The 26,352-nt window shown below is 45.6% G+C and overlaps 3 protein-coding genes across 7 annotated transcripts in view; 2 read left to right on the forward strand and 1 right to left on the reverse strand.

Annotated features, from left to right (window-relative positions):
* LOC119434103 (lysosomal protective protein-like) overlaps positions 1 to 26,352 on the forward strand; it is a 248,103-nt gene that overhangs the window by 102,411 nt on the left and 119,340 nt on the right. For all 4 annotated transcript variants that reach the window (XM_049658770.1, XM_049658769.1, XM_037701420.2 and 1 more), the window contains one exon: positions 33 to 278. In XM_049658770.1, coding sequence (XP_049514727.1) covers positions 33 to 278 — 246 coding nt within the window. The remainder of the gene's footprint in view (positions 1 to 32; positions 279 to 26,352) is intronic.
* Positions 5,353 to 26,352, forward strand: part of LOC119434102 (lysosomal protective protein) — a 34,876-nt gene continuing 13,876 nt past the window's right edge. The window contains exons 1-5 of the mRNA XM_049658780.1: positions 5,353 to 5,452; positions 10,819 to 10,989; positions 11,601 to 11,722; positions 15,249 to 15,408; positions 17,372 to 17,464. Of these exons, the coding sequence (XP_049514737.1) occupies positions 10,936 to 10,989; positions 11,601 to 11,722; positions 15,249 to 15,408; positions 17,372 to 17,464 (429 nt within the window). The 5' untranslated portion in view covers positions 5,353 to 5,452; positions 10,819 to 10,935. The remainder of the gene's footprint in view (positions 5,453 to 10,818; positions 10,990 to 11,600; positions 11,723 to 15,248; positions 15,409 to 17,371; positions 17,465 to 26,352) is intronic.
* Positions 19,237 to 26,352, reverse strand: part of LOC125941463 (uncharacterized) — a 117,735-nt gene continuing 110,619 nt past the window's right edge. For both annotated transcript variants that reach the window (XM_049658775.1, XM_049658771.1), the window contains 2 exons: positions 23,867 to 24,004; positions 19,237 to 19,450 (listed from right to left, as the gene is read on the reverse strand). In XM_049658775.1, the coding sequence (XP_049514732.1) occupies positions 19,295 to 19,450; positions 23,867 to 24,004 (294 nt within the window). In that variant the 3' untranslated portion in view covers positions 19,237 to 19,294. The remainder of the gene's footprint in view (positions 19,451 to 23,866; positions 24,005 to 26,352) is intronic.

Genomic DNA, 26,352 nt, shown 5'->3' on the forward strand with positions numbered 1-26,352 from the left:
GTGCATTGTCTCGTTCTTCACTTTTGTCGCAGGTAGCGAACATTATATTCCTGGAATCACCGGCGGGCGTCGGGTTCTCCTACAGTCCCACCGGAAACTACGCTAGCGACGACACCAAAACGACCGACGACAACTACCTCGCGGTGGTGGACTTCTTTGACAAGTATTCGCAGTTCAAGCAGAATGACTTCTACATCGCGGGTGAAAGTTATGCCGGTGTCTATGTTCCCCTCCTCGCGCAGCTGCTTCTTAAAAACCCTCGAGGAATTAATCTCAAGGTAAGCATTTACGAACCGCTCAAAGTTACAGAAATAAGAACTAGCAAACATGTACACACATCGCTAACGGGTTTGTACTAACGGAGTTAAGGTTAAAATTATGGGGTTTTACGTGCCAAAACCACGATATGATTATGAGGCACGCCAATGGGGGGGCCTCCGGAAATTTGGACCACCTGGGGTTCTTTTACGTGCACCTAAATCTAAGTACACGGGTGTTTTCGCATTTCGCCCCCATCGAAATGCGGCCGCCATGGCCGGGATAACGGATTTAAGGTTACTTTAATAGAAAACTTAATTTAGTTTGCATTAACTTTCTTTTTTCCACTTTTTTCCAAGACATGATTAACGTTCATTTTGCAGAAAAAAGGCTAATGTGGAAAGTGGGGGACATCGTCGAAACTTTGCATTTCCCTCCCGAATAGCAGCGACGGTATGTTAGAATGACGTCACATATTTTCAAGCATTTTCAGATGTTTTTGTTTGGGAAACGTTGTCAAAACTCACTAGGTTTAGTCTACAATTGATGTTAGAATGGAGTGTGCTCCTTGTTTATTCAAATAAATTAAGTAGCCCCGAGCAAGTGCCTTCCAAATTTGACGACCTCACGAGGAACTAGAGCGTGGATTTCAAGGCTGTCTTTCATTTTTCCATCTGTTCTGGGCTTACCAAAACTTTGGTAACGGTAAGACAGGCGCCTTCTTGTATTCCGAATGTTCAGTTTACCAATTAATCTTAACTTTCCTATTGAGCGCTTTTTTTTAGATGGCAATAAATCTTGTAAACTTGGGAACGCACGTAGTTTTGCTAGCCGCTTAGTGGGTTCAGGAAGGAAGCTTTCAAGTAGGCTTGTACAAGTTTTCCATATTTCTGAATATTCAATCGAATAATACGGTATTCGATAGTCACTGCGGCTTTAATTTTAGTGTTCGATGTTTTCGAAGTATAAGTGGTATCGAAATCGCACCTCCAGCGACCGGGTTCCCTCGAAATAACGAAAACCGATCTCGAAGGCCACGCTTACGTATGCTGCAAGCGACGGAAGTATTGCAGCAAGTTTCACTGCCATACATGACTCATATTCGAGACAAGCCAAAGACGGAAGAATTCGCTTACAATGGCCAACTCAGTTTTTCTCCTACACTCGATTATTCAAACGTCGATTTTGCGTCACCACCGATCTCCTGTATGAAAACTGGTGATTTAGGTTTCGGACGCCGAAATGTGTCTGGCTCAATTTTTTTTAGGACACAATCCGCGCGCACGATGTCGTTGAGAAACTGCGGCCGTGAGGAAAGTTAGCGCCATTCAAGTTGTCCCCTGTGCTCTCGCTGTATCGCTGGCGAGATGGTTTCTCGGCTTCCGGAGAGCAGTGCGGCCATTGCGAATAAATGGACTTGAGTCGACTTGGCAGTAAACCGTAACTATGGACGCCGACCCACGGCGAAGCGCCACTGGTTAGGCCTAGAACCAAGGCAGGCGTGGCGGTGGGCGGCAGGCAGTCGCGGGATGTTTGCTCATCGGTGATCGGGCCTCAGATCATGCGTTCAGGACAGACTGAAGCGGTGAGCATGCCTACCAACTTCGTCTGTTTACCGGACGTGTGGGCGGAAAGCACCGAGCTGAATTTGCGCGCCGGCGCTGGGCAGTCGAGCTCGCAACGACGTTCGAATGCGAAACGCTCCCGCGGGCTGGGACCGTCGCGAAACTTCGAATAAACTGAAGCAGAACGCTGAGCGAAAGCCTGTAAACGAATTTTCTTCGCTTCTGGAGTTATAAAAAAAACGTGTAAGTTGTAAATTGTTAGCGTTGTAGAATAATACTCCTGAGCACTTTGGAAACAGAGCGATTCCTCCGTCTCATTCCCTGCAGAGTAGCATGTAGGCTAAAATACGCTATGTATTCACCACTCCCCGTTTTCAGTAAAGAGCTTTCTTTCTCTCTAGGCATTGAATTGTGGCGTTGTTTGCAAGTAAATATCATGTTTTTTTTTTAAATTTCTCAACATCTTGCACTTTTTTCAACGTTTAATGCGCATCCCACAACCATTCGCGCTGTTTGCTTCGAAATTGTTTGCCACTGATTACTACTCGCTTTGACTTCGATTCGAAGCCGAAAATTCATATTCGCACATGCTTACTTTGAAGACTTCTGGCCTTTGGGTCTCAGTAACTTAGATTTCAGCAAAAGCGATTTCGAAACGCCGTGGATGTGGTACCTGTGATCACAGCTCGGCTCCGAGCACTTACAAAGTACGAACGTACAGTGTACACGGGCAAGCAGCCAGGGCGTCAGTGTACACTGGAAATATAGTAGTAGTAAAGTAGTTTTAGCGTCCTTAATCTTTTTTTTTCTTGCATACATACACAAGAAAACAAACTGAAGCCAAAGGTGCTCTAGGTGCCTGACAAAGGCTTCTCTTGTCAGGCGCAATGGCCTCTATTACCACAACAAAGCTGCAATTACGGCGTTGAAAAGGAACAAGAGTTGCACGCAGAAAATCACGGTTTTGTCGTAACCGCTCTTCATATACGCCAAACGTATTTTATTACAGCAATATATCTGACGAACAGTAAATCAACAGGGCAGCGTCAGCCCAGAGCAAGCGTTTGGACAACGGGAAACTGTTGCGATGTCACTGAGGCTTGGAATGGTTGGGACGGGGGTACACTGGGTGCTATTCCGTGCAAAAAAAAGAAAAAAAAAGAAAGAAAAAGACACCGAGACAGGTGTTTGTGGCATACATTCTATGTGTGTTAATGCCCCCGTTTGTTTTTCAGTTGTTTTTTGGTGGGCATCATTGAATCTTGTACAAGGGGGCTTTTCTTCCTCCTTTGGGAAAATGCTTTGCATGTTCGTGCTCTGTTCATCAATTGAAACATTCAAACATTGTTCTTCCTGTGATGCGTTTGTTTTCTTTGTGTTTCTTTACCGAAGGGATACGCTGTCGGAAACGGAGCTCTGGATATGGAGCTTCTCAGCAACTCTATTATGTTCTTCGGCTACTACCATGGTCTTTTCGGTCAGATGTAAGCAACGTTTTGTTAAATGAAGTATGCGGACCCCACGCGTTTTGGGAATCGGTTTAACCACCCAGTGGTGTCTGCGAGGAACGCCGTTCTTTTTTAGCGATCATTTGCAAGTATAGCTGTTTTTTAGACCACACAGAATAAAAAGAAAATCGTCTGTGGCACATGGTACAATTATATAATCATTACACTGAATCAATCGGAGAGGCGCACAAATGCGCAAGCCTAATGGCTAATTAACGAAATTCTACTAGTGAAGTTTCTGACAATTTTTTTTACGGCACGTATTGCAATTTACGAATTGTATCTGGTGAGTTAGCAAGGCGTATCCATTTAGAATGAATTCTCCGGACGACACCAGTTTCGAGATATTCATTGCCGAAGTGTGTGATGAAATACATAGGCGTCCCAGTTACATTCGTGCTTCAATGCATAAAACGGCGTTCCCTTAAAAATGTAAGCAAACAACACAGCACTGTTACCACAGGTTTGACGGCGCACATCTCGAAACGTGCGCTAACCTCAACAATTTATTTCCAAGTCGATATGCCTTACAAACTGACCGGCTACAATTCATAGCACACAGTGCATGCATTTTATCAAAGACCAAACTACGTGCGGACCATTCAAATGAAACCCGATACATTTATTGACTGCTGTGTTGCGATTCCTGAAAACTTCACGCATGTTCAGTAAACTACGCAATCAGGAAGAGAGCTCAACGACTTCTGATACTCTTTCTGCGAGACACGGGGCTCATCGACACCTGGTGACACATCCCTGATCTCAACTCAAAGGAGGATCAGGCAGAACAGTTGCGGGCTATGTATGCCAGGCTAACCTCGCCTGCTTCAGCATCACTAGCACCACCGCCACCACCTACGTTATCATGAAAAAAAAAGAAACGATATGATCATTTCATTTGCACTGTAGAACAGAAACATTTACTGCTTGCCAACAGTTCCAAAAGGAAATTAGAACGGTGTGATAGGTAGTGTTCCTAATCAGTGTTACCTCCCGACAACTTCATGAATCGGTCTGGGTCACCTCGTAGAGGTGCCATATTGTTGTGAAAACATTTATACAACCTAAACTTGCTTTACGATGAGTTCCTTAAAGATAAGCAATCGTTCAAATGGAGTTCGGAAAAGTTATGTTTCAATGTAGACCAGCAGTACCGATGGAAACACGAACACTGGAGCGCTTGGCGTTTGGCACGTGCAGAGGAATGGTCATGGAGATTCGTGGCTAACCCTGATGTGCCACGCACGCCGTTTTCTGCATCAGGGCTTTCTTTCATTTTTGTTTCAAATAGCGCTATAGAGCGTCCCAAAGGCCGCACACTCCGCGGTTCGTAATTGAAGCGATACCGGTAGTGAGTTGTAGAGGAAAGAATATTGAAAACAAGAAAATCAAGTATTTTTATCTAAAATTGCAAGCGACGACAGAATATATACTGTTTTGTGCATTTCATTCCACTCGTTTAACTAATGTTTCAAAGATCCAGTGCTGGATGTGTATGAACTTATCCTCCAAAGCAATGTTTCTTTGCGTTCCACTGGTCTGATGTTTGTTCGACGCCAGTATTATTTTTAATTATTTTGTGTTCGTCTGTACATTGGGTTTCTGTGGACATTTTTAATCCTTTTATCTGTTCCCTGTAGATGCTTATCTTAAGCGGTCTCGAAATGAGACGGCAGGTTAAGTAGATGAGAGAAATAGAATGATAAACTCTGCATGGCACTCCTGTCGTGTCTGATTTGGCCACACCAAGATTCCTTGATAAAAAACCTGTAGGCACACTTTCTAAATGCCCAGGAACCCTGAAATTATTCGAAAACACAGCCTCACAGTTTCAGGCGTACGTGCGTTTAAAGCTGAATGGCTTCGTGACCATTTTAATGAGGATGATAAGCATATCATACTCATTGTCATCATGTCCCACCCATGAGCTCGTCTTTCGTCCACGTCGATTACCGTTAAAACGTTAATCTTTTGGCGAGTCACTTGCTGCACAATGTTCAAATATATTGCTTATTTGCAGGCTTTGGAAGGAGCTGACCACCTAGTTGCTGCAACGGTAGCATTTCTCAGGAGACGTGCGATTTTGGATGGTCCACCAAGGATCCCGCCTGCGTTGAACCGGTAACGTTTCGTGTTAAAGGCTTTGGTTATGAAAGAAAAAGGAAACAGCGAGAAAAGGTTGGCATGCAACTCGCTAATGGAACCGGCAGCACTGAATTTATGATCGCTGGGACGATTATATTATGCAGCTCCATAGTGCAATTATTGGTGGGAGAACTTGCGCTAGTGTTTGCGTTGGCGTCGTTTATGTGGTTAAATCAGCATAATAATCAGTAGCAGTACATGGATTTGTCTAAAAATATAGTTTTCTTGACGCCGCTTACGTTACCCTTTTCAAAGCTAAATTGTTACCGGTAATTTGTTTTGTGGCAACGATTAGACTCAGGTAGCTTCCTACTTCGACCATACGAGCGCTTTTGGAGCAGTACCTAGAAACTTTACTTGTTTGAAATTTAAAACAAAAATAAAGCTTATATCCATACCGAGAGCTGGTGTCCAAATGATATGTAGTGCTTTGGCGACACTTATATGCTAAAGTGACAAGAGTGCCCTTATTCACTAAATATTGCGATATACCATGGATAATCACGAAATACCAGGCTACTACTTGAGCGCACCAGCAAACCTAGTAGCGACACCTTGTGGCGCTTTGTGCAGCAACAATGCGTCAGAAACCTATGATTGCGTAACAGTTTGGGGTGGGGAGGGATGAATAGCGTAATAAATATAAAACGAAAGACTGCATGTTCGGTATCTTGTCGCTGCCGACGCTTTAAACCAGCAGCTAAGTATAATGTAGGCGATGGCTCTGATGTCACGCCGTGATGATTATTACCTTTGCGTGTCGCCCACGATAGGTTAGGTCAAGTTAGGCTAACGTAAAAGGCGTTAGGTGGCGCGGCGTACTCGCACAGCGGTTGCAAATGGCGTCGAGCGTCTGCGGCGGCGTTTCAGCCAATCGCGTTCAACGGCGGTTGCCAAGGCGCTGTGCCTTCTAGATTTTCTATATACGCTTCCGGGACCCATTGGTCGCGGAGGAAACCAAGTACTCGTGTAGTGCGGGATTGTCGGAAAAGTGCAAGCACATTTCTGCTTTTTTGATTCACTGTTAAAGCACGGATATAGTCCGGCGTAGCGAGCGTGTGAGGCAGCGGCCAGCGAAGTCACATACGTCACGCCGGCGACGCCAGGATTGCCGAAGAATCTGCTATACCTGTGCAGTTCACCACGTTGAACGCGGCCCCGCAGTAGCGCGGCGATCAGCGAGACCAGCTGCTGCCGCTGCGCATGCGCATTTGCGCGTGGCGAGCGAGCTCGTTTTATCACTTTGTAGGACCCTGGTGTGAGTTAGTTGGTTCATGATCTTGAAGCAAACTTCGATCAGCGCGAAGTAAACGAGACGAAAGACGAGGAACACGAAGCAACAAAGACGAGTGCAGATTTCAAGTGTGTATTTTGAGCGTCCAAGCATTATTTATACCCTGTAGCTTGAGCAAGAAATTCTAAAAAAGAAACTGTAAAAAAACTTAACAGCAGCAATATAGGCGGTCACGTGGCTGACCATTGTAATAGATGCGGTTGTAAGCCGGAACTGGAAAAAACAAAGTTCCTGAAGTGAGGCACGGACAAAGCGGCGAGAGTGATTAGAAGAGAGAGAGAGAGATAAACAATGGGAAAGAATGACAAGGTGGTCAGCTAGTGCAAATACCGGCTGGCTACCCTGTGCTGGGGAAAGGCGTAAAAGGAATAAAACGTGATCGAAGAAACAAAAAAAAAAATTTAAGTAAGAAAAATTCGCACAATAACGGCCACGCTACGCGCGCGTTGCAACGTTCAAAGTCGGTTGCACAGTTCACAAGCCCTTAAACACATCAGCAGAGCCCTTAAGGCCTTGAATGCTGAAACCCGCCTCGACCAGTATCCTGAAACTTTTTTTCCTCTGTGAAGGGGCGATTGTCTATCTTTTCAAGCGCAGTCGCGAGCACTTTTCTTGACACATTGTAGCGGGGACAGTCACAGAGGAGGTGCTTGATCGTCTCCTCGCAGCCACAGTTGTCGCAAGCAGGGCTGTCAGCCATTCCAATGCGGAAGGAATAGGCGTTCGTGAATGCCACGCCGAGCCACAGGCGGCACAGAAGTGTTGCTTCCGCTCGTGGTAACCCTGGTGGAAGACGGAGTTGCAGACGCGGATCCAATCTGTGGAGGCGTGCGTTACTGAATTCAGTGGTGTTCCACATAGTCTGCGTAAGCTCGCGTGCGAGGGAGCGAAGCTCTGTGGCTGCGTCTGTTCTCGAAAGTGGTATCGATATATTAGGGGCACCATCGTTGGCCGATCGGGAAGCGTCATCCGCACTGTCATTTTCCCGAAATTCCGCAGCGGCCCGGTATCCACTGGTAGATGATGTTGTGCCCCTTGTCGGTTGCGTGATGGTGAAGTAGTCGGATGTCCACGACTAATTGTACGTTAGGTCCGTGGTTGAAAGTGGACAGCACGCACTGGAGAGCTGCCTTCGAGTCACAAAAGATGGACCACGACTGTGATGATTTGGGACCAATAAGTTCCAGAGCAGCACGGATAGCTGCAAGCTCTGCGCCGTCGATCATGTAATGTGAGACGTCTTGAATAGGACGGGGACAGATTTCACGGGAATTACCACTGCTCCAGCTGAACTTTTGGAGCAGACAGAACCGTCCGTGTAAACGTGGGTGCGTTCTCTGTGCTTCTCATGCATGAATGAAATCACGGTTTGTTTGATGGCGAATGATGACATCTCCGTTTTCTTTTTGATGCCGGGAATTACAAGAAGGACTTGAATTGGATGCAGGAACCACAGTGGTAGAGATGGTCGTGCTGCAGGCGTGAAGGAGTGATTAGAAGCATACTACATAACTAAAGAAAAGCACAAATGCATCAGCACACCGTCACTGTCACTGCTTGAGAAGAAGTTAAAATTTTTAGATGGTTTCCTTTAGTCTATGTAACGTTGCAGTATCGCATGGATTGTATGCCTGTTAAGTTTTTCTTAAGAGTTCTTTAGAACTTTTGCTAAAGGTAGGGTATAAATAATGCTTGGACGCTCAAAATAATCAGTTGGATTAAGCTAGCGCTCGTCTGTGTATCTTCGTGTTCCTCGTCTTTCATCTCGTTTTCTTCGCGCTGGTCAAAGTTTGCACTTTTAAATGCGAAGCATTTCTTGGCGAACATTTGCTACTTTGACAGTATCTATCTATCTATCTATCTATCTATCTATCTATCTATCTATCTATCTATCTATCTATCTATCTATCTATCTATCTATCTATCTATCTATCTATCTATCTATCTATCTATCTATCTATCTATCTATCTATCTATCTATCTATCTATCTATCTATCTATCTATCTATCTATCTATCTATCTATCTATCTATCTATCTATCTAGCTAGCTAGCTAGCTAGCTAGCTAGCTAGCTAGCTAGCTAGCTAGCTATTCTCCTATGTCTTTGTGCTCTCATGGTCGTTTCGTTAACTTGGTATGTACCAAAATTGGCATACTATGACAAGAGCATATGACGAACATAAACGATACGTTATGACATGAATGTCATGACATGCGTGTCATGTAGGTCATGAAACAGCCGCCTACGTCCTGGTACTCTCAAGGTCGTTTCGTCAACTTCGTAGGTGCCAAAATTCGCATAGTATGACAGGCGTGTATGACGAACATGAGTGATAGGTTATGACATTAACGTCATGACATGCGTGTCATGTAGGTGATGACAATGACCCAGCAAAAAGGATTACCACTCAAATACCACTGAAATGGTTTCGGACGTGGGCAAGAAGTGAAGGAAACACTAAAGGATGCTGGTAGAAGTCATAGTCATGAGCATGACTCAGCAAAAATGATAATGACTCAGTGAAAAAAGATTAACACTCAGAAACCACTGGAATGGGTTCGGACGTGGGTTCTAAGTGAAGGAAAGACTAAAGGATGGTGGTAGAAATCAGTCATGAGGATGACTCAGCAGACTTGAGAATGACGCAGCTAAAAATATTAACACTCAAAAGCCACTGAAATCGGTTCTGACGTAGATACTAAGTGAAGGAAACACTAAAGGATGTTGGTAGAAGTCATAGTCATGAGCATGACTCATCAAAAATGAGAATGACTCAGCGAAAAACATTAACACTTAAAAACCACTGGAATGGGTTTGGACGTGGGCACTAAGTGAACACTAAAGGATGGTGGTAGAAATCATGGCCATGGCTCAACAAAATGAGAATGACTCAGCGAAAAATAGCACTCAAAAACCAATGGAATGGGTTCGGATGTGGTACTAAGTGAAGGAAAAGGCTAAAGGTTGATGGTCGAAGTCATTGCCATGAGTCATGAAGGTGATGAAACAGCCGCCTACGTCTTGGTGCTCTCATGGTCGTTTCGTTAACTTGGTAGGCTCCCCGCACCCTACTTCGCATAACATCTATTCCCACAGGGCATGGAATCTGCCGGCTGGATGCAACACGCATACGCTGAAAGTTATCATGATGGCCGCTAACAACCTCAGCGTCAACTCGCTGAAGTTCGCTGCAGCGCATTACTGGGCCTCTTCGATCATCCGTCACTGACAGTCGCGGGCTGTCCGAGACGCTGCATACGCAGCTCATTGGCTGAAAGCCCCGTCTCGGACAGTCCGGGACTGTCAGAAACGGATAAGCGAAGAGATCCACGGCAAATGTCGCATAAGCGACAGGTTCGCGTTCGCTTCACACTAAAGACAAACCTATCCTCGCTTGAAAAAAAAAAAAGTCGAGCAAATTGTTGGGAACACAACCATTGTCATCGTCATAGCTTTGTAATGCGGGAATTCGCAATCCATCTGGCCTTTCGGTGCTGATCTTTTGGTGCAGTACGAGATATGTGAAAGTAGGCAGACTTGTCTCTCTACTGGTTGATGAACACTGCAAAGCGCAGTAAAGTTGCTTGACCGTGCAGAGTTTCTTAGGTGGCGCCTGCATCGTTCTACAAGCACACCCTGTCGTAGTACTACGGCTACGGAGGCTTCGGATGGGACGTCTGCTCCGACCTTCGTGCCAGGTTTTCTGCTCTCGCCACTAGGCGCATGAATTGATGTAGTCGCGAATATACCTACGTGTCCTCTCTGATTAAACTCTGCACCACAAGGTGGCGCCACCGACGCAACCGCTCACGTAAATATCCCCGGTATTTAGGGAAAAGTAATATCTTTACGGACAAAGTGAACTTCTGTAGTGATATGTTTACGCATAGGCTGAAATGTTCTATTGTATTTATCTAGTGTGAATAAATGTTTCTCTTTGACCTCATTTTAAGCACCTATGGGTCAACGTTGTTGTTGGCTGATTAGTGACATTCATCGGGTCTGTCGACATTCCCTGGTGTTCCGACTGTCCGCACTTGTCGCAGGTGAGGAGAGCCAACTACATTGTCCTCAACAGCGGCCTGAACGTGTACAACCTGTACAACCCGTGCAGTTACAACGAAAGCAGCTCGTCACTAGCGTTGCGCTATCCGGGAACCTCAATGCACTATGCTACCCGGTGGCTCATGAGCAAAATGTTCAAGCAGCCTACCACGGTAAGAGCGACGCGAATTTTCCATGCGCGGCTAAATGCTTAATCTTCTTTCATCCTCCTTAATTGACCTTAATTCACCATAATCCTCTCTAATACACCTTAATCGACCTTAATCCACCATAATGCACCTTAATCCAATCAGTAATCAATCATGAATTAACTTTGCTAATCAATAATCAGGTCTTAATAGTCACGTCTCATTCACGTCTTATTAGTCATTATCACGTCTTATTACGTCATTATCACGTCTTGTTAGTAATTAATCACGTCTTATCACGTCTCATTAATCACGGCTGCACATGCTTTGATTCGCTTCTGGCCTTCCTTGGGTCACGTGACTTTCTGTACCTCACAACCCGACTTTAAAAGCTAGAGATCTAAGGCTTTCGCCTTAAAACAACGCGCCCGGTCAATCGCTGCTGGCAGCGAACCACCGACACGACCTGTCCACGTTTACATGTGAACTTCAAAGAGGTCTCGCTTGGGTCAATCTGTCCAGTGTAGAAGGGGTAGAGTTTGAAGAGCACGAACGCTGTTATGTACCAAAGAATCTTGTGGTAAACGTACAGCATTTGTAAGACACGTGATGTTTTGACTCCCAACCGTGTACAGAGCTTCAACGACGTCAGCCCCGCGTGTGTTGACCAGGATCGCTTGCAGCTGTACTTCAACCGCCGTGACGTCATCAAAGCTCTGCATGTCGAGGAATCGCCGCTGCAGTGGTACCCTTGCAAGTAAGTGGCACAAAGGCTCTGGGCTGCTTTGTAGGCGTCTACTAGAGTAATCAGCTCATTTATTTAAAGACCCGTAAAAGAGGTTAACGATATCAGTAGTATTTTTCTTTGTCGCTCTTTTTCCTTTAATGAAATGCAGTCAGAGGAGAGATTGGCGCCTATAAGTGGCGCCAGCTCCCTGTCCCTGGGCACACAAAACAAACAAAACGTAAATAAAGCACTAATATGACTCTAACAGCTTGGGCATTCGCACATGCAAAATACTTAGAACAAACAAGTGAAAGCAGCGCACAGATAAGCCTATAGAACACCCACACACATTAAGCACAACTTTTACAAAGCAGCACATCACCACTTTTTTCTTTTATACTGTGGCTTATTTTGACGGTGTTGCCGATGTTCGCGGCTGCTGTTCACTACTCGAAGAAGCGCCTACACAAGACCCAGCTCCTGCACTTGACGTCAGCACTGTTTTGCCGCAGCACGAACGCGAACGGCTTCTTACGCTACTAGCCAAGTTCAACGACTGCTTTGCGTCGACGTCAAGAGTCGGTCGGACGCCTCTAACAAAGCACCGAATAATTACAGAGGATACGGCAAGACCAATTCACCAAAATCCTTATCGTGTGTCTCGCTGTCTCCCTGTCTTCTGTTCGCGTTGTACCGCGACAATACGTAAGCCGTGCTCTTACGCAGATGGCAGCAAAAGCTGTGCTGGCTGGGATGCTCTAATTAATATTTGTTACTTACGAAAGTAGCATCGTTGTCATGAACATTTGCCGAGACAGTAGAACTCATCTTCCGCGCATCGTGTCGTGTTACACATGCTGTATACTTGCGCCGCACCTACAAATTGTCAGCTGCGACGTAATTTCCTCGGATTGGTGTTTTAGTTTCGTGCTTGACGTTACTTAAGGCGTTACATAAACTTTATTTAGTGCATATTACCAATTTTTACGGCCAGTTACCTGTAAAAGTGCGAAAATGCGCAACTTTACGTGTTACCGTGCTTAGAGTGTGTATGCACATGCGCATTTCCGCAAATCAGAAATAAAGTTTATTCACACATAGGTACAGGTTGGCAATATAAACGGAGCCCGCTTAGGCTCGGTTACAATATATATACCGTGTGTTCAAAATTAAGCTTTACGGCATTTTTAAAAATCGCCTCTGGCAGGTAGCATATTTCTTATCATTGAGCTGGGTTATTCGAAGAGGCGGACATTAGCTCGAGAAATGGAAACACATATTCAACGAATTAACAAAAACGGACTCCCCATTCACTCTTTAGTTAATTACTTTACGACACATATTGAAATTCGCGAATTGTAGCCGGTGAGATTGGAAGACGCATCCACTTGAAATAAATTTCCAGGATGACACCAGTTTCGAGATATTTCCCAAGGTGGGGGGCGAAATACATGGGCGTTCCGTTACTCTTGTGCTTCAATGTATGAAACAGCATTTTGGCAAAAAAAAGTAAGCGAAACAATAGTGCATTTTTACAGCGAGTTTGATGGCGCATATCTTCAAACTGGTGTCATTCTGGAAATTAATTCCGAGTGGATACGCCGACACGCTTACTGGCTACAATTCGTAAATTGAAATATGCCGTAAAGTAATTAACTAAGAAGTGAATTAGCCAGTTTTTTATTGCGATAGCAATTATATGGACACCCCAAGCGGATGTCTGCCGTCGCCGTCGCCGTGAGGTTCCGCATGACGTCCAATGGCGATGAAATTGTCGACGCGCGCCGTATGCTATATGTGCGAGTGAAAGCGCGCGAAGGACACACGATTTCACGCGGAGAGAACGCACGGCGGAGAGCAAGCGCGCCTTCTGCGCTGTGCTCCCTGAAGGGCTGCAGAATTAAGCGTCTCTTACCTCCTTTACAATCACCCTATATACAGAGCAAACGCGACTTCCGTCGCGCGAAAGGCAGTGGGGGGACGGGAGAGAGGGAGGGAGGCGACGTTTAGCTGCTTATTGATATATAAATGCGCATTTATAAAAACGTTGCGAGGCGAGAAAGTAGTAAAGACTTCCAACGCTGCTCGACGAGTGTCCCGTTTTGATGTCGTCGAAGACCTCCGAGCCGCTCCCAGAGGCACCGGCAACAGTCACCAACGCCGCGGGGGTTCGGTGCGAACGCGGGAAAAACGTCGACGGCGTCGTCAACAGTTCTGTGCGTTGCTGGTGCTGCCGCATGTCCAAGTTTATACAGCTGATAAAACTACTATCCTTACTCCGTAGTGCTCTCTACTAATTTGCTATCGCAATTGATGCTTCGCCTTCCGGGTGAAACTGCGACAATTTTTTTTTTCTAGCTGAGGGCTCACTTTGACTCATGGGTCGGTCTGAATGAGTGGACTCATGAGTGAGTTCGCAGACACATGGTGCGTAGGTTACCTTGACAAATGTAATATAGGCGTATAAAATGATATTGTTGACTTTTCCGCATTCCCCGTTGTAGATAAGCCAACAGGAAAGTTGATCCGTTTACCTTCTCCTCTGTCATCTTTAATGTTTCTTTCTCTCTCCCTAACGCATTTCGCATACAGTGCAACACGCTCGACTACCACAAACAGAACAGTGAACGAGTGACAAAAAAAGACCACTTTCTGAAGTCATGGTAACAGTACAAAAAATGAAGAGCGTCTTTACCTTTTCTTCCCGCTCTGTCTGATAAAACGGACTCCATACACGCGCCTTCGACTTCGTGCTCAGCTCCGCCATAATTAAAGGCAATTAAATTAGTGAGACGTCACTCGACAGAATCGTATCAATGCTGGCGCCACACCACGGCCGCTGACGCACATTCACGTCGCACAAATGCGTCTAGAAAATGCAATGATTACAAAACGGGATTCTGCTAGTTATTTATTTATCTATTAATTTTTTTCGTTAGCTCACGTTTCAATTCTACGCTAACCATTTCAGGGGTGAAAATTGTGTACATTGAATGTTTAAATTCATTTCAGGGGTGAAAATTGTGTACATTGAATGTTTAAATTCAGCGCATCTCTTGTATCTTCAAAATCCTGTAGTTTGTGAAGCTGCAGAACAAATTAACTTTCAATTATTGAACGGTTTTTGTCTAATTTACGTAATGCGGACTCCGCGCAACAACACTCTAAGAGGAACGTCAGATACGAGAACGTCAAACATTTCATGTCTACCATACTCGGAAGGCATCTATCGGGCCACTTGAACGCCTAATGTATAACATTCTTAAAAACTATGAAATCAGTGAAGCCGCCAGATGATGACACAATGACCCAGTCGAATGCCTTCCAACTCGTTTTCACTGAGGCACTCTACGCTTCTAAAAAGATGCAGCACAGGTTCCAGACCTATGCGGCACCTTTTAACTGTCGTCATCTGTATCCGTGATTTCGATCTTCATGCGTTATCTCGGCGTGTACAATTATGCGCACAGCGCGTGAATGAGCTATATTAGCAATGCAGTGTACTCCACTGCTCATTTGCGTTCTCCCCGTCGTGGTTCCGCGCAATGCATTGCAGCCTGGCCATCAACTACACAGAGCAGTACAACACGATGCGCGAGGTTGTCCAAGATCTGGCCGAGTCTGGTCAGCTCAAGGCTCTTATCTACAACGGCGACGTCGATATGGCTTGCAACTTCCTCGGCGGCGATTGGTTCGTCCACAGCTTGGGATACGAGGTAATCGAAGATAACACAGAACAGCCGTTTGCTTGTGTGTGCCTTATCACTGGCGAACGTCATTATTTATCGCGTTGCTAATGCGAGCGAGAAGTGAGTGAGTGAGTGAGTGAGTGAACTTTATTGGGTCCACAATAGACGCGAGTAAACTCGACGTCACCTGGCTAGGCCCACTCGGGGACCATCAGGTCAAACCTGATGGCCCTCTCGCGGGCCCTCTGGACTGCCAGGATTTGAGAGGTCTGATCCTGGGCCTTAATAAGCATCATCATTTCCTCTTGGGTGAAAGGGGGACCGGCAAATGCGCAGCCCCACAGGACATGCTCGAAGTCCGCATAACCACCACACAGGGGGCAGTCCGGGCTTGGGAACAGTTCGGGGTACATTGTGTACAGTGCTGCAGGGCTTGGGTAAGTGCTGGTTTGTAGAAGTCTGAGAGTCACTGCCTGGGCCCTGCACAGTGAGGAGTGCGGCAGAGGCAGAAGTCTTCTTGATAAGTAATTGTGCTTGCATATCTCGTTGTATAAGCAGAGAGGCTCGGGTCGCCCTAGAGAGGACGCATTACCCGGCGCACAGTCAGTCAAACCTCGTGCAGCCGAGTGTGCCTCCTCGTTGGGGTTGAGCGAGGCACCTTCAATGTTTCCAAGGTGCGCAGGGAACCAGGCCAATGAGTGATCTTTGAGGTCTTTGGTGTTTTGGATGATACGTAGGGCCTGGGGAGCCACCATTCCCATCTGAAAGGCCCTGATAGCGGTCTTGGAGTCTGAATAAATTGTGTCATGTATATCGTCCGTCAATGCAAGAGCGATGGCAACCTGTTCTGCAACGCTGGAACTAGAAGTGCGGATGGTAGCACAGCTGATGATTTTCGAATCACAGTTGATGACCACTGAGGAGAAGGCTTGTTCTTGAGCGTACGAAGCAGCGTCTACGAAGCATGTTCGATCCTTGTCCAAGCGGGCACTGGCGAGCAAAGCTTTACCCCTGGCTCGTCTTCGTCCTTCGTTGTAGGTCGGATGCATATTGCGTGGCATCCGGTGTATGGAAATGAAAAACTAGTGACTGTGCAAAGAACATGAAGTGTACGCTGGCGATTTATTTATTTATTCATTGATTTATTGATTTGGATAGCGATTGATTTTGGCGCGCTGAAGGTACACCCGTAAGGATATTTAGCGCACACCGCTAGCATATATTGATTGATGAAATTATTTATTATGGATTGGAAATGTTCGCAACAACTGCAGTCGGCCGCTATCTTTTTCACAGCCTTTAAACCGCTGAGTGAATGAGGACTACATGTCAAGCGCTACCATTCGGCTATTTAGCACGTCGATACCAATTGCAAGGCTGTCGCCTGTAAATTAAAAAAGAGGCACATAACAAATATATCGGATAATTTGGATATCAACTGCGTAAAACAGTCCTCAAGCGTTCAGAGGCGTTTTCGCAAACATTTACTTTAAAGGTAGTGACGTTAAACAAGAAAGAAGCAAAAAAAAAAAAAAAAAAAGAAAGCACCTAGATTAAATTAGGCGACCTCGAGTTCCTTAGCCTGCACAAGAATGCAAGTTCAAGGGTGCTTTAGCATCACTCTGCTATCAAAACTTGGCCGAGATTGGAACTCAGGACCAGGAGACCTTTTCTGAGCAACATAAGACGTCAGCCACTCTCAGCGCATGTCATTAGACACGTGAGCTCGGAGACTATGGGATAAGATGGTAGAATGCAATATTCGACATCTTATTCACTCAGAACTGCCCGAAAGACGTGAAGTTTCGTATAATACGAGAAAAATAGTGCATTCATTGAGATAAATAGGGTTAGGAAATTCACTTAGTAAACTTTCTTTACAGTGAATCCAAGCAATGTCCGTTTTGTCAGAGCTCTCTGCTAAAAAAATACGTACATGCGTCTGTGGACATTAACAATGGTGTTTGCAATGCTATCGTTTTTCCAAAAGCCAACATCAGAGTACAGAATGTGGCACGTGGGACAAGTGATCGCCGGGTTCGTCCAGAACTTCCAACACGACGTCACTTTCGTCACTGTCAAGGTGAGTCCACGGATGGATGGACGCCATGAGCGTCCCCTTTGAAACGGAGCGGTGGGTTGCGCCACGAAGCTCTGTTCCTTGTTTTGCCTAATGTCTTACCTGTCTTTTTTTTTTCTTAAGAGACAAAATTCCAAGCACCAAACTATCTGAACCGTTATAGCAAGTCTCGTTTCTGTACGCTTCCGTTGTTCCTGGTCTCCCTACTTTCCTGCCACAAAACCTCCAATCGCCTTTTACTAATCTCTGTTGCGAGCATGTTTACATTCCCTTTGCTATCCTGAGCCCAAACGTTTTAAGGAGGCCAGCGAAGCGTAAGCCGACAGTCGGCTAGACATCTTCACATTATTTTTATTGCTATAAAGACTTGCCCTTAAGGCATAACTATTGATTCACACTGTAAAACATGTTGCAAACATGTGAAAGACGTTGCCGCGGCGTTTTCGTTTTCCAAGCGAATAGCTTTCTGCAACTGTCCCGCCCGTTTTCGTAGTCGACCTTTCACTGCCGATACAATGACACCGACGAAGAGGACGCTTGCGCTCGCACAACAGAGTTTTCTGCGACTTACAGTTCCGAGACGTACGTGCCGTCTAAATACAGTGCCGGTAACAGATGTGTTGGTTAATGGCTCCGTTCCCTACGTAATAACGCGACGAAACAACAAACCCAACCTTTAGATTCTGACTGCAACGGCTATAGGTATCCGCCGTGGTTGCATAGTGGCTATGGTGTTCGGCTGCTACGCACGAAGTCGCGGGCTTCCGCGGCCGCATTTCGATGGGGGCGCAATACGAAAACACCCGTGTACTAAGATTTGGGTGCACGTTAAGGAACCCCGAGTGGTCCAAGTTCTTCCGGACTCCCCCACTACAGCGTGCCGCATAATCAGATCGTGGTTTTGGCACGTAAAACGCCATAATTTACATTTTAACGGATATAGGTCAATGTATTTCTCTCTACAGGATATTCCTTTTGCTTGTTGTCGCCCTGAATACGCAAGCTTTGAGCATTTTCGTTCTTTGCGTTCGCGTTGTGCGTACATACAATGTACAGATGCGTATCCAGCCTCTTAAAGTGGTACCCAACTCCGTGACGAAAACGAAACTATACTTCGCTTTATACATAGCACGCAAGGCTGTGGAAGCTGTGCGCAAGTAGTGCGATCACAGAAGTCTCACTCCGCGCTTTGCGGAGTGCCGTTGTTTTGACTCCCTGAGGCTCTCAACAGAGTAATTTATATATTACAACTACAACTTGTAAATTCAAGGTTTTGATATTACGTATTATTTGTGCGCATTTGTGCTTCCATGAGGTGACGTACTTTGTTTCGGTTGGGATTGTAAGTGGTGCTCTGGGACCGCTAGTCGCAGAATAGGGTCACTCCACACGTCGGGTAGTAAATAAGTTGAGATCGGCGACGCTATTCCTATAATGAATACGTCATACTTGACAAGCTGAAAGTATGAGAATTGGTGTTACATGGAATTGCATGCTACATATCTAATTTTTTTTCAGCTAGGGCGCACAATTTTTTTGGTCGCGAATGCGAGCAGTGCGAGAAACCGAGTACAATTAAGTCGTCTGTGTGTCTATGTTGTCGTTCGTTGAAATTCAGCGCTGTGGAGAAGACGGTGACGTATCGGGCTGGTTTCCAACATTTGCAATTCCGTCGCTCGTGGCGCGGAGGCTGGCGCAGCTCCACATAACAGCGCCGACGAAATTCGCATCTTAGGGCGCACATTTTAGGCAGACGGAGCGCAAGGATGTGGGATACGAAAATAAAACGCTTTATTGTCTGCAAAACAGAACACAAGGACGTAGTTCTCAAGACTAATAGTATAGATCGTCCTCACTTGCACAGCAATCTTCCGAATCGTCCAGACCACTGTAACCTAGATCGACATTTTGTCGACGAGGTGACGACGTTGGTGTGATTTCGCAACTCGATGGTGCGTCGTCATAAAGCAATTCGAGGTTAATCGGTTCCTGAGGAAAAAAAAGTAAGAAAGAAAAATAGTACGCCTGTTAGCAAAACATAGAAATTTAAAAAAGTTCATCGCCCAAACAAGAAAAATGAATTGCAGGCGAACATGTACGGCATTGTTTATTACTCGCATCAGGAACCTTTTCGCGTGTAGGAAATTCCAGGTGTTGCTCCGACCAGAAGGCTTCGAAAAATGATTCTAATCAAGGCACGGCACTCCGGATCCTCCATTTTTAACATTCATGTCCTGGTGATGAGGCTCGCAACCACAAGTTTTGAGCAAGTAGTGATATTTCCTGGTGTAACAAAAAGCGAGCACTAGCCCTTGGCGAGTCGGTACAAGCTCAATCTTCACTTTTCACCAGTGCTCAAGTGAAGGCTACGCCTTCCTAACTGTGCGAGGCTGACGAGGCAAAATCTGCTGCTTCGCTGCATGCAGGGAAGCTCCCAAAATGAGGCTAACTCCATTAGCAGGAAGATTTAGTTGTGTCCCAAAACGAGATTTGCTTCATGCACTCGTGTGGAGAAGGCCACTACTACATCTACACTTCGTTCAACAAAGGCCTCAAATGCTTTAGTGAGTTTCTACAGGTGTTCGGCGCCTTTCCATATCGGTATTTGTTCACTGTGACTATCAAAAGCATCTCTGGAACACTGAAAGCTGAAGCTAAATCTTGTCATTGCAGTTTAGCTAAATAAGTCCAGCTGAAGCAAGACGGAAGGAAGGAAAGAGTGGAGAAGGAAAGGCAGGAAGGTCAACAAGTTCAGCACAACCGTTTGCGACCCTAAACATGGGATGCGGTATGAGGGGGAATGAAAGATGGGGAGGAGAGAGAGAGAGAGCATCCTTGCGAGCTTCTTGCTTCAGCACATTGATGTCACGTACGACGTAAGAGTGATAGACTGACTGACGATGTGTCTGCTGTGCTGAAGCAAGAAGCTCGCGAGGGTAACACTTAGGCAGTAGAAGAATATTGAAGCCCTGCGCTTATGGAAGGACTGGTCTACATTCTGGCTATAATCCATGCTAATTGGTCATCTGCAATTGTAATAAGCATATCTAGAAACGTTCCACCTTAGTTTCCCCTCAGTTTCAAATCTGACACAGGCTTTACTATTTGTGCACAGGTATTCTTGTACTTATTGCTACTCAATTTCTGCCAATGTTTGCATGCAGAGGAACCAGGATACATAGAATTCAGGTATCTACGTTTTAGCGTATTTCCAGCAATTTTGGGTATGTGCATTTTAGGAAACCAAGCATCAACGTTCCCAATAACTACAGTCGCGATTTTTTTTTAAATAATGAAGTTACAGAAATGGTTTTTGAGCTTACTTTCAAATGGCCTATGTTGCTTCTTGTAGGCAAACTGCAACTCTCCTCGGCTTTGTTTGAAGCGAGAACATTGCGCAAGCGACGCTTCTTTCCTATTTGTGCCGTGAATTCTCCGGCTGCGACCGGATGTCCCTGTGCACATCTTTGGCAACGCTGTCGTCCAGCACAGCAATTGTTAAGCTAAGCTTCAAGCAGCAGTTTTCTCCCTCATTCGGCCATGATCAACCCCCTTAGTCCGATCGTCAGCAGTCGGTCATCGAGCGCCAATGCGTCAGCGTGCATACCTTGCGACGACCGCGGCCCGCCGGGTCACTGACCAGCACATCGACAATTTCCTGAAATGTGGCGTCACCCACATTTAACGCTCCTTGAGCATCGCCGGCGGTGCTCGCGATATACGGCGACACAACTCGCGGGGATGCTTATCTTCTGCTATAGGCAACGATGATGCCCTGGACAAAAAGCAGGGATGACTTGGAACGGAAGCTAAACTGCTTGCGCGTTCGTGCTTCGAGGCACACAAGTACCAGGGCCTAAAAAAAATGATACAACGTGACGCAGCTATGTTACCGCTAGCCTATGTGAAATGAGGTATTTTCATTGAGCTTTCGTTATGAAAGGTGCACGTCGTGCTTTCACTGGAAACTTCTGCGGCCGCAACCTGTGACGACGATGGAGAAGACATTTGCTCCATAGTGTTTGGTCCATAGATTATTGCCCCAGAGTCCAAGCCTTGCAAATTTCGGGCACGTCTAAGCAGAATTTCAAAAAACGCTGCTAAGAGGACTCCTGCTTTGTTAAGAATGATGTGCCGCAATCACTGTGTGTAAATGTAATTTGCTGTACAAATGTTGCCATTTTTCTTGTCATACAAGTCTGCTCGAGCTATTTAAACAGCTTTTAAAGTGGTCACCATTCTTTGCGAACATTATGCACTGTTCGGTGTGTCCCTTTTTATCGGACATCTTTCACCCAGTGACAGAAGTTGCCTACTATCTTGAACCACCAGGCATGTTCTGGCTGCGGTCTCGTCAAGCAGACAACATGGTCCATTTGGTATGTTGCCGTGTTGATGTCACTGGTTATGTGCCCGAACAGACATCTACACAGCGTATGTGATATTGCCATCTGCCCATTCTCGACCAATCCCCAGAATCAATGTGCCAAGGTGACACAATGGTTATGTAACCTTAAGTATATAAAAAAAAATTGGGGCAGCTTCACACTAGTGGTGCGAAGACTGGGCAAACAGCGAAGCTGGTGACCTCACCTAGCTCTGTCTCGATTCGGCCAAGTTTTTGCGAGGTTATGCTTCGAGATTCTGCGACGTCTTGCGTAAGATCAACTCGAAATCATCGACAGCCCAAGGAGCCACGAACACTCAGTCATTAAAGTATCTGGACGCTCAAACGCTATTGCTCGGTTTCGCGGGCTCGTAACTCCAGATCTGCGAATCGCCAATTGTTTCGCCGCCGCAATACTAGGCATTGGACCGAAGTCGTCTCACTCGCTCTCGAGTAGCGGCGCGGCGGCTTTCGCGCCGGGCTTCCTCTTAATCGGGAATGACGCTCTTCGGCCGCCCCATCTTCGCGCCGATGTGCTCGGCGTGAAGACGGCGGGACGTTTGTGTCGCCGCGGCGGCGACGCGGAGCTATTATCTAGTGCGTCGGCGCAGTGACGTCATAGCTTAGCTCCGCAAGGCGCAGTGACGTCATGACTCGGCCAAGCTAAGGCGAAGGGATGCGGCGCCCGCGATGACGTCACGGCTCACGCAGCTGTGGCGAGGCTCGGTGCGGTCGGCTCGGCTGGGGCGAAGCGTTGCTAGGCGACGCATGGTGACGCCATCGCCAGGCGGAGGTTTTGCGGAGTACACTCGACGCACCATCCTCGAGCTTAAACAGCTTCGGTAGTTCACAGGGTATGTGCCATTGCGCTTGGACCATTTCTGCACTACCACCTGACGGCAAACGCCCAGGTTAAACAGCTTCGCTGTTAAAAATTCGATAGCGCTGCTTCCGCAAGAGACACGTCCGCTTCGACCGCGGTCGCTTGGAGAGCCATTGCATATTGCAGGATACTAGGGATATTGGTGGCTGCTACGGAATTTCAACTGGGTGCAGCTGATTACAAAAACGTATACTGTGTTGTGGTATCATTCGGCATTGTGGTTATAAATGAGACTTGCCACTTCGTGTGTGCGATGTGTCCATAAGATTTCGTGATTCACGGATGGCATACGGATGCAGTAAACGCCATACTAACGATAACATAAAACATCACCAAAATTCACTACCATCATAAGAAAGACTGTTAGTCGCATTAACATTGCCAATAATCTACAATGGCTGGATGTGCCGCTATTTTTTTTTTAATTCTGTTTCGTGCTTTTGCTGAACCTGTAAGGGCGGCTCCATAGAGTTTCCTGTGGCACTTAAAACAAACTGTGACAGAACTGTGGCACTAAAAACCAAATATTGCATTTATAGCGCAATATTTCGTTGAATACCTCACAATGATAACGCATGCGGCTAGGTTCCCATTGCTTTTTGCGTTAGGAAAAGAAACGTTTTTCCTTCGAAATTGAGGCCAATAAAGGCACATAAAGCAAAGAAATCAGAGCAGCAAAGACATCTGAATCCACAAGCACGAAGTTCAGACAAATCCATGCACTAACCATCATTCCTATGGTAGGTGAATAATCGCAGCGCCAGCGAGCCTTATCATAATTTTCGTAGAAGCTATGGGTCGCTCGGTGTAGCCGAGTCCACTAAAGCAAATACATATGTACACTCGCGAGCAAAAGTATACGGACCAGGTGTTCCGTGATAAAGCCGACGTTTTCCCTCTGCCCGTGAACGCAACTTGAAATTAAGGACTGCAGTCCAAACTTGTCATTGCTAACTTTTCAGTGTACCCAATAATTCCAGTTTATGCTTGTTAATTAGGAAGAAATTCATTCTTTTTTCGGCTACCCTGTGGTCCGCATACTCTTGCTCACTGGTGTACAGCCGCCTCGAGTAGATTAACGAATGAAGAAAGGTAGAAACACTGTGCAATTAACGCAAAGCGCTGTAGAACGTACCGTGCGGGAGAACAGTGCGGCGAGCGAGGAACACGCCGTACTGTAGAGATGCACGAAAGCGTCGGCGTACACCCGCCAAAGTTCGCCACAGAGCTTGACCATGTGATGGAAAGCAGCGCTGGCATGCTCCCTCGCAGTCTGCAATAGTATGCGGCAGAAAGCGTTACACATGCAGAAAACGCTGCTACACCCCTCGATTGCGCTTATATATTGCAACATTTGCAGCGCTAAGCAGATAAGAGCTCTGTATGTGGGTGTCCCTGTAACAATCACGGCTGCTTGTAACATGTCGCTTGAAAACAAAAGCAGAAGAAAAAAAAATGTTCCAGCAGTTACGTGGATACCATTACTTCGCAAGCGGATTTTTTTTGTTGTTGTTTAATACGTGGGAGTAAAACCTTCAGGAGTAACGAAGGAGCGCATTTTTTTTTTTTTTTTTTTTTGATACGGGGCAGGGGAGGGGGTAATACATTATAGAATAACGAAGGACTGCAAAAATGAAAGGCATCACCAAACACAGACTCCAAAGCGTATACGGCGCAGTAGAATGTGTGGCAGGCACGGTAAGCACTCGGTCGTCCTTTCGACAACTTGCTGCTCACGTTCGTAACGTGTATGCAGCTTGAGAACCGCCACCGGGTTGGGTGTCTTTATTGGACGCTTGCATTTACAGTACAACCATATCACATTTGGGCCGCAAATTGGGTTTAGGGGCATAAAAAGAAATAGAAAGATCACGGCCACAAAGGTTGCATCTGAAAAAAAAATTGTTTTGTATATTTGAAATGAGGCCTTAGATATATTTTTTGATATTTGGCCGTCTTTTCAGCCGTAGTAAATACAGGCGTGGTACCACTTACGCACAGAAGTAAATATTCCTGCCGTATATATATATATATATATATATATATATATATGCGTTCGCGTCGAACACTTCGATATTTAGTGTTAATATTCGATTCGTATTCAAAAAAATTAGCGTAGCTTGCACTGGAGGCGCAATGTTAAGGAGACAGAAGCTATTGGGCACCTAGCTAGTCCTGGCTTTTGGGCGAGGCTAAGCGCTACCAAGTCATCCCCAGCATTTTCCAGGATTTATTGAATATTGATCGATAATCGATTAGCTATCGATGACTGCTTAAGCTTAAGTAGCCCAGCCATGCTTGGCTAGACTTAGTCAGGCTCAGCTTCGCTAGTTCTCAGTAGCATGTGCCATTGCGCTTGGGCCCTTTCTGCACTTCCGCCAGGATCGGCCCACATTTGCTGTCCGCGAATCACGGACTAACGGCCGCTGTTAAAAGTTGGCCCACCTCTAATATATATCGTTTCACACCCCCAGTCCTCGTTTTACACCCCCACGTCACATTTGTAGGGTTTTAATGGGTTTTAAAAAATGAGTTCGCTGCAGTGGCAACCCAGGCGCAATATATATATATATATATATATATATATATATATATATATATATATATATATTGCTGCAAAAATAACAAACATCACGACTATTGAGAGTAGATTTTTAAATTGAGGGCGTTTTTTTTGTCAAAAGATGAAAAATGTCAACACAATTGAGATGACTCAGCTAAGTTACAACTGTGTAACTTTGCAATAAAATATAAGAACATCACAATTGAACGCCACTATGGAGATATCTGCTGATATCGAGAAGGATATTAGACATCACCATAACGCACAACCGATTTGTGAGTATAACCACTCTTTTGATACGTACCAAAAAACTGATAACATTTGCAAAAGTACTGTAAAGAACAATATTACGTCAGCATCTAGACTAATTATATTTTTCCGTTTAGGAGGCTTGATCAGACGCAGTTTACACAACTGCGATGTCTCTTTAACCGCCCTTGTGTTTTTTTGTTCGCTAGAACATGAGTATCGTCAATTTTCGTACCCTGAATCACAACCTTGTTTATTACAGTCCGAAGAATCAAGTTTTCATTTAAGTCAAAGAAATAAAGTTGGCCTTGAAGCTTTGCTCTAACCCACTATACCGGTAATCGAAAGCGTGACCTGTTTAGCAGCAGAACGCCAAGCGATGCAACCGCCTTGCGCGTATTTGTACCGGAGGTACAAATACGCGCAAATGACTAACAAGAAAGGTAGCAAGCGCTGCGCTAAGTCCGGACTTGTACGTAATAACTCACTTGTAAATTATTACTTGTAATCGATTGCATTTTTTTGTGGTTTCGTGATGATCGAGTACCATTTTTACTCCGTAACGATCACTGCATGTCAGTTAAGTTTTTTTTCATATTGCGATATTGTCGCATTGTGTAATGACGTCACTTTGAGCCAATAAAAGAAGGCGTAGCAGCGCTCTGGGCCAATCAGAGCTCACAAAACGGCGAGTGCGACAGCATGCATTACGGAATTTGAAACCGAACGGTGCTCCAGGCCTATTTGTTGTACGTACTGCGTATGCGCAGTATCAACAGATAAAGGGATGGAAGTGAAGCAAACGATAA

The sequence above is a fragment of the Dermacentor silvarum genome, chromosome 11, assembly GCF_013339745.2.
Source record: "Dermacentor silvarum isolate Dsil-2018 chromosome 11, BIME_Dsil_1.4, whole genome shotgun sequence".
NCBI lineage: Eukaryota > Metazoa > Arthropoda > Arachnida > Ixodida > Ixodidae > Dermacentor > Dermacentor silvarum.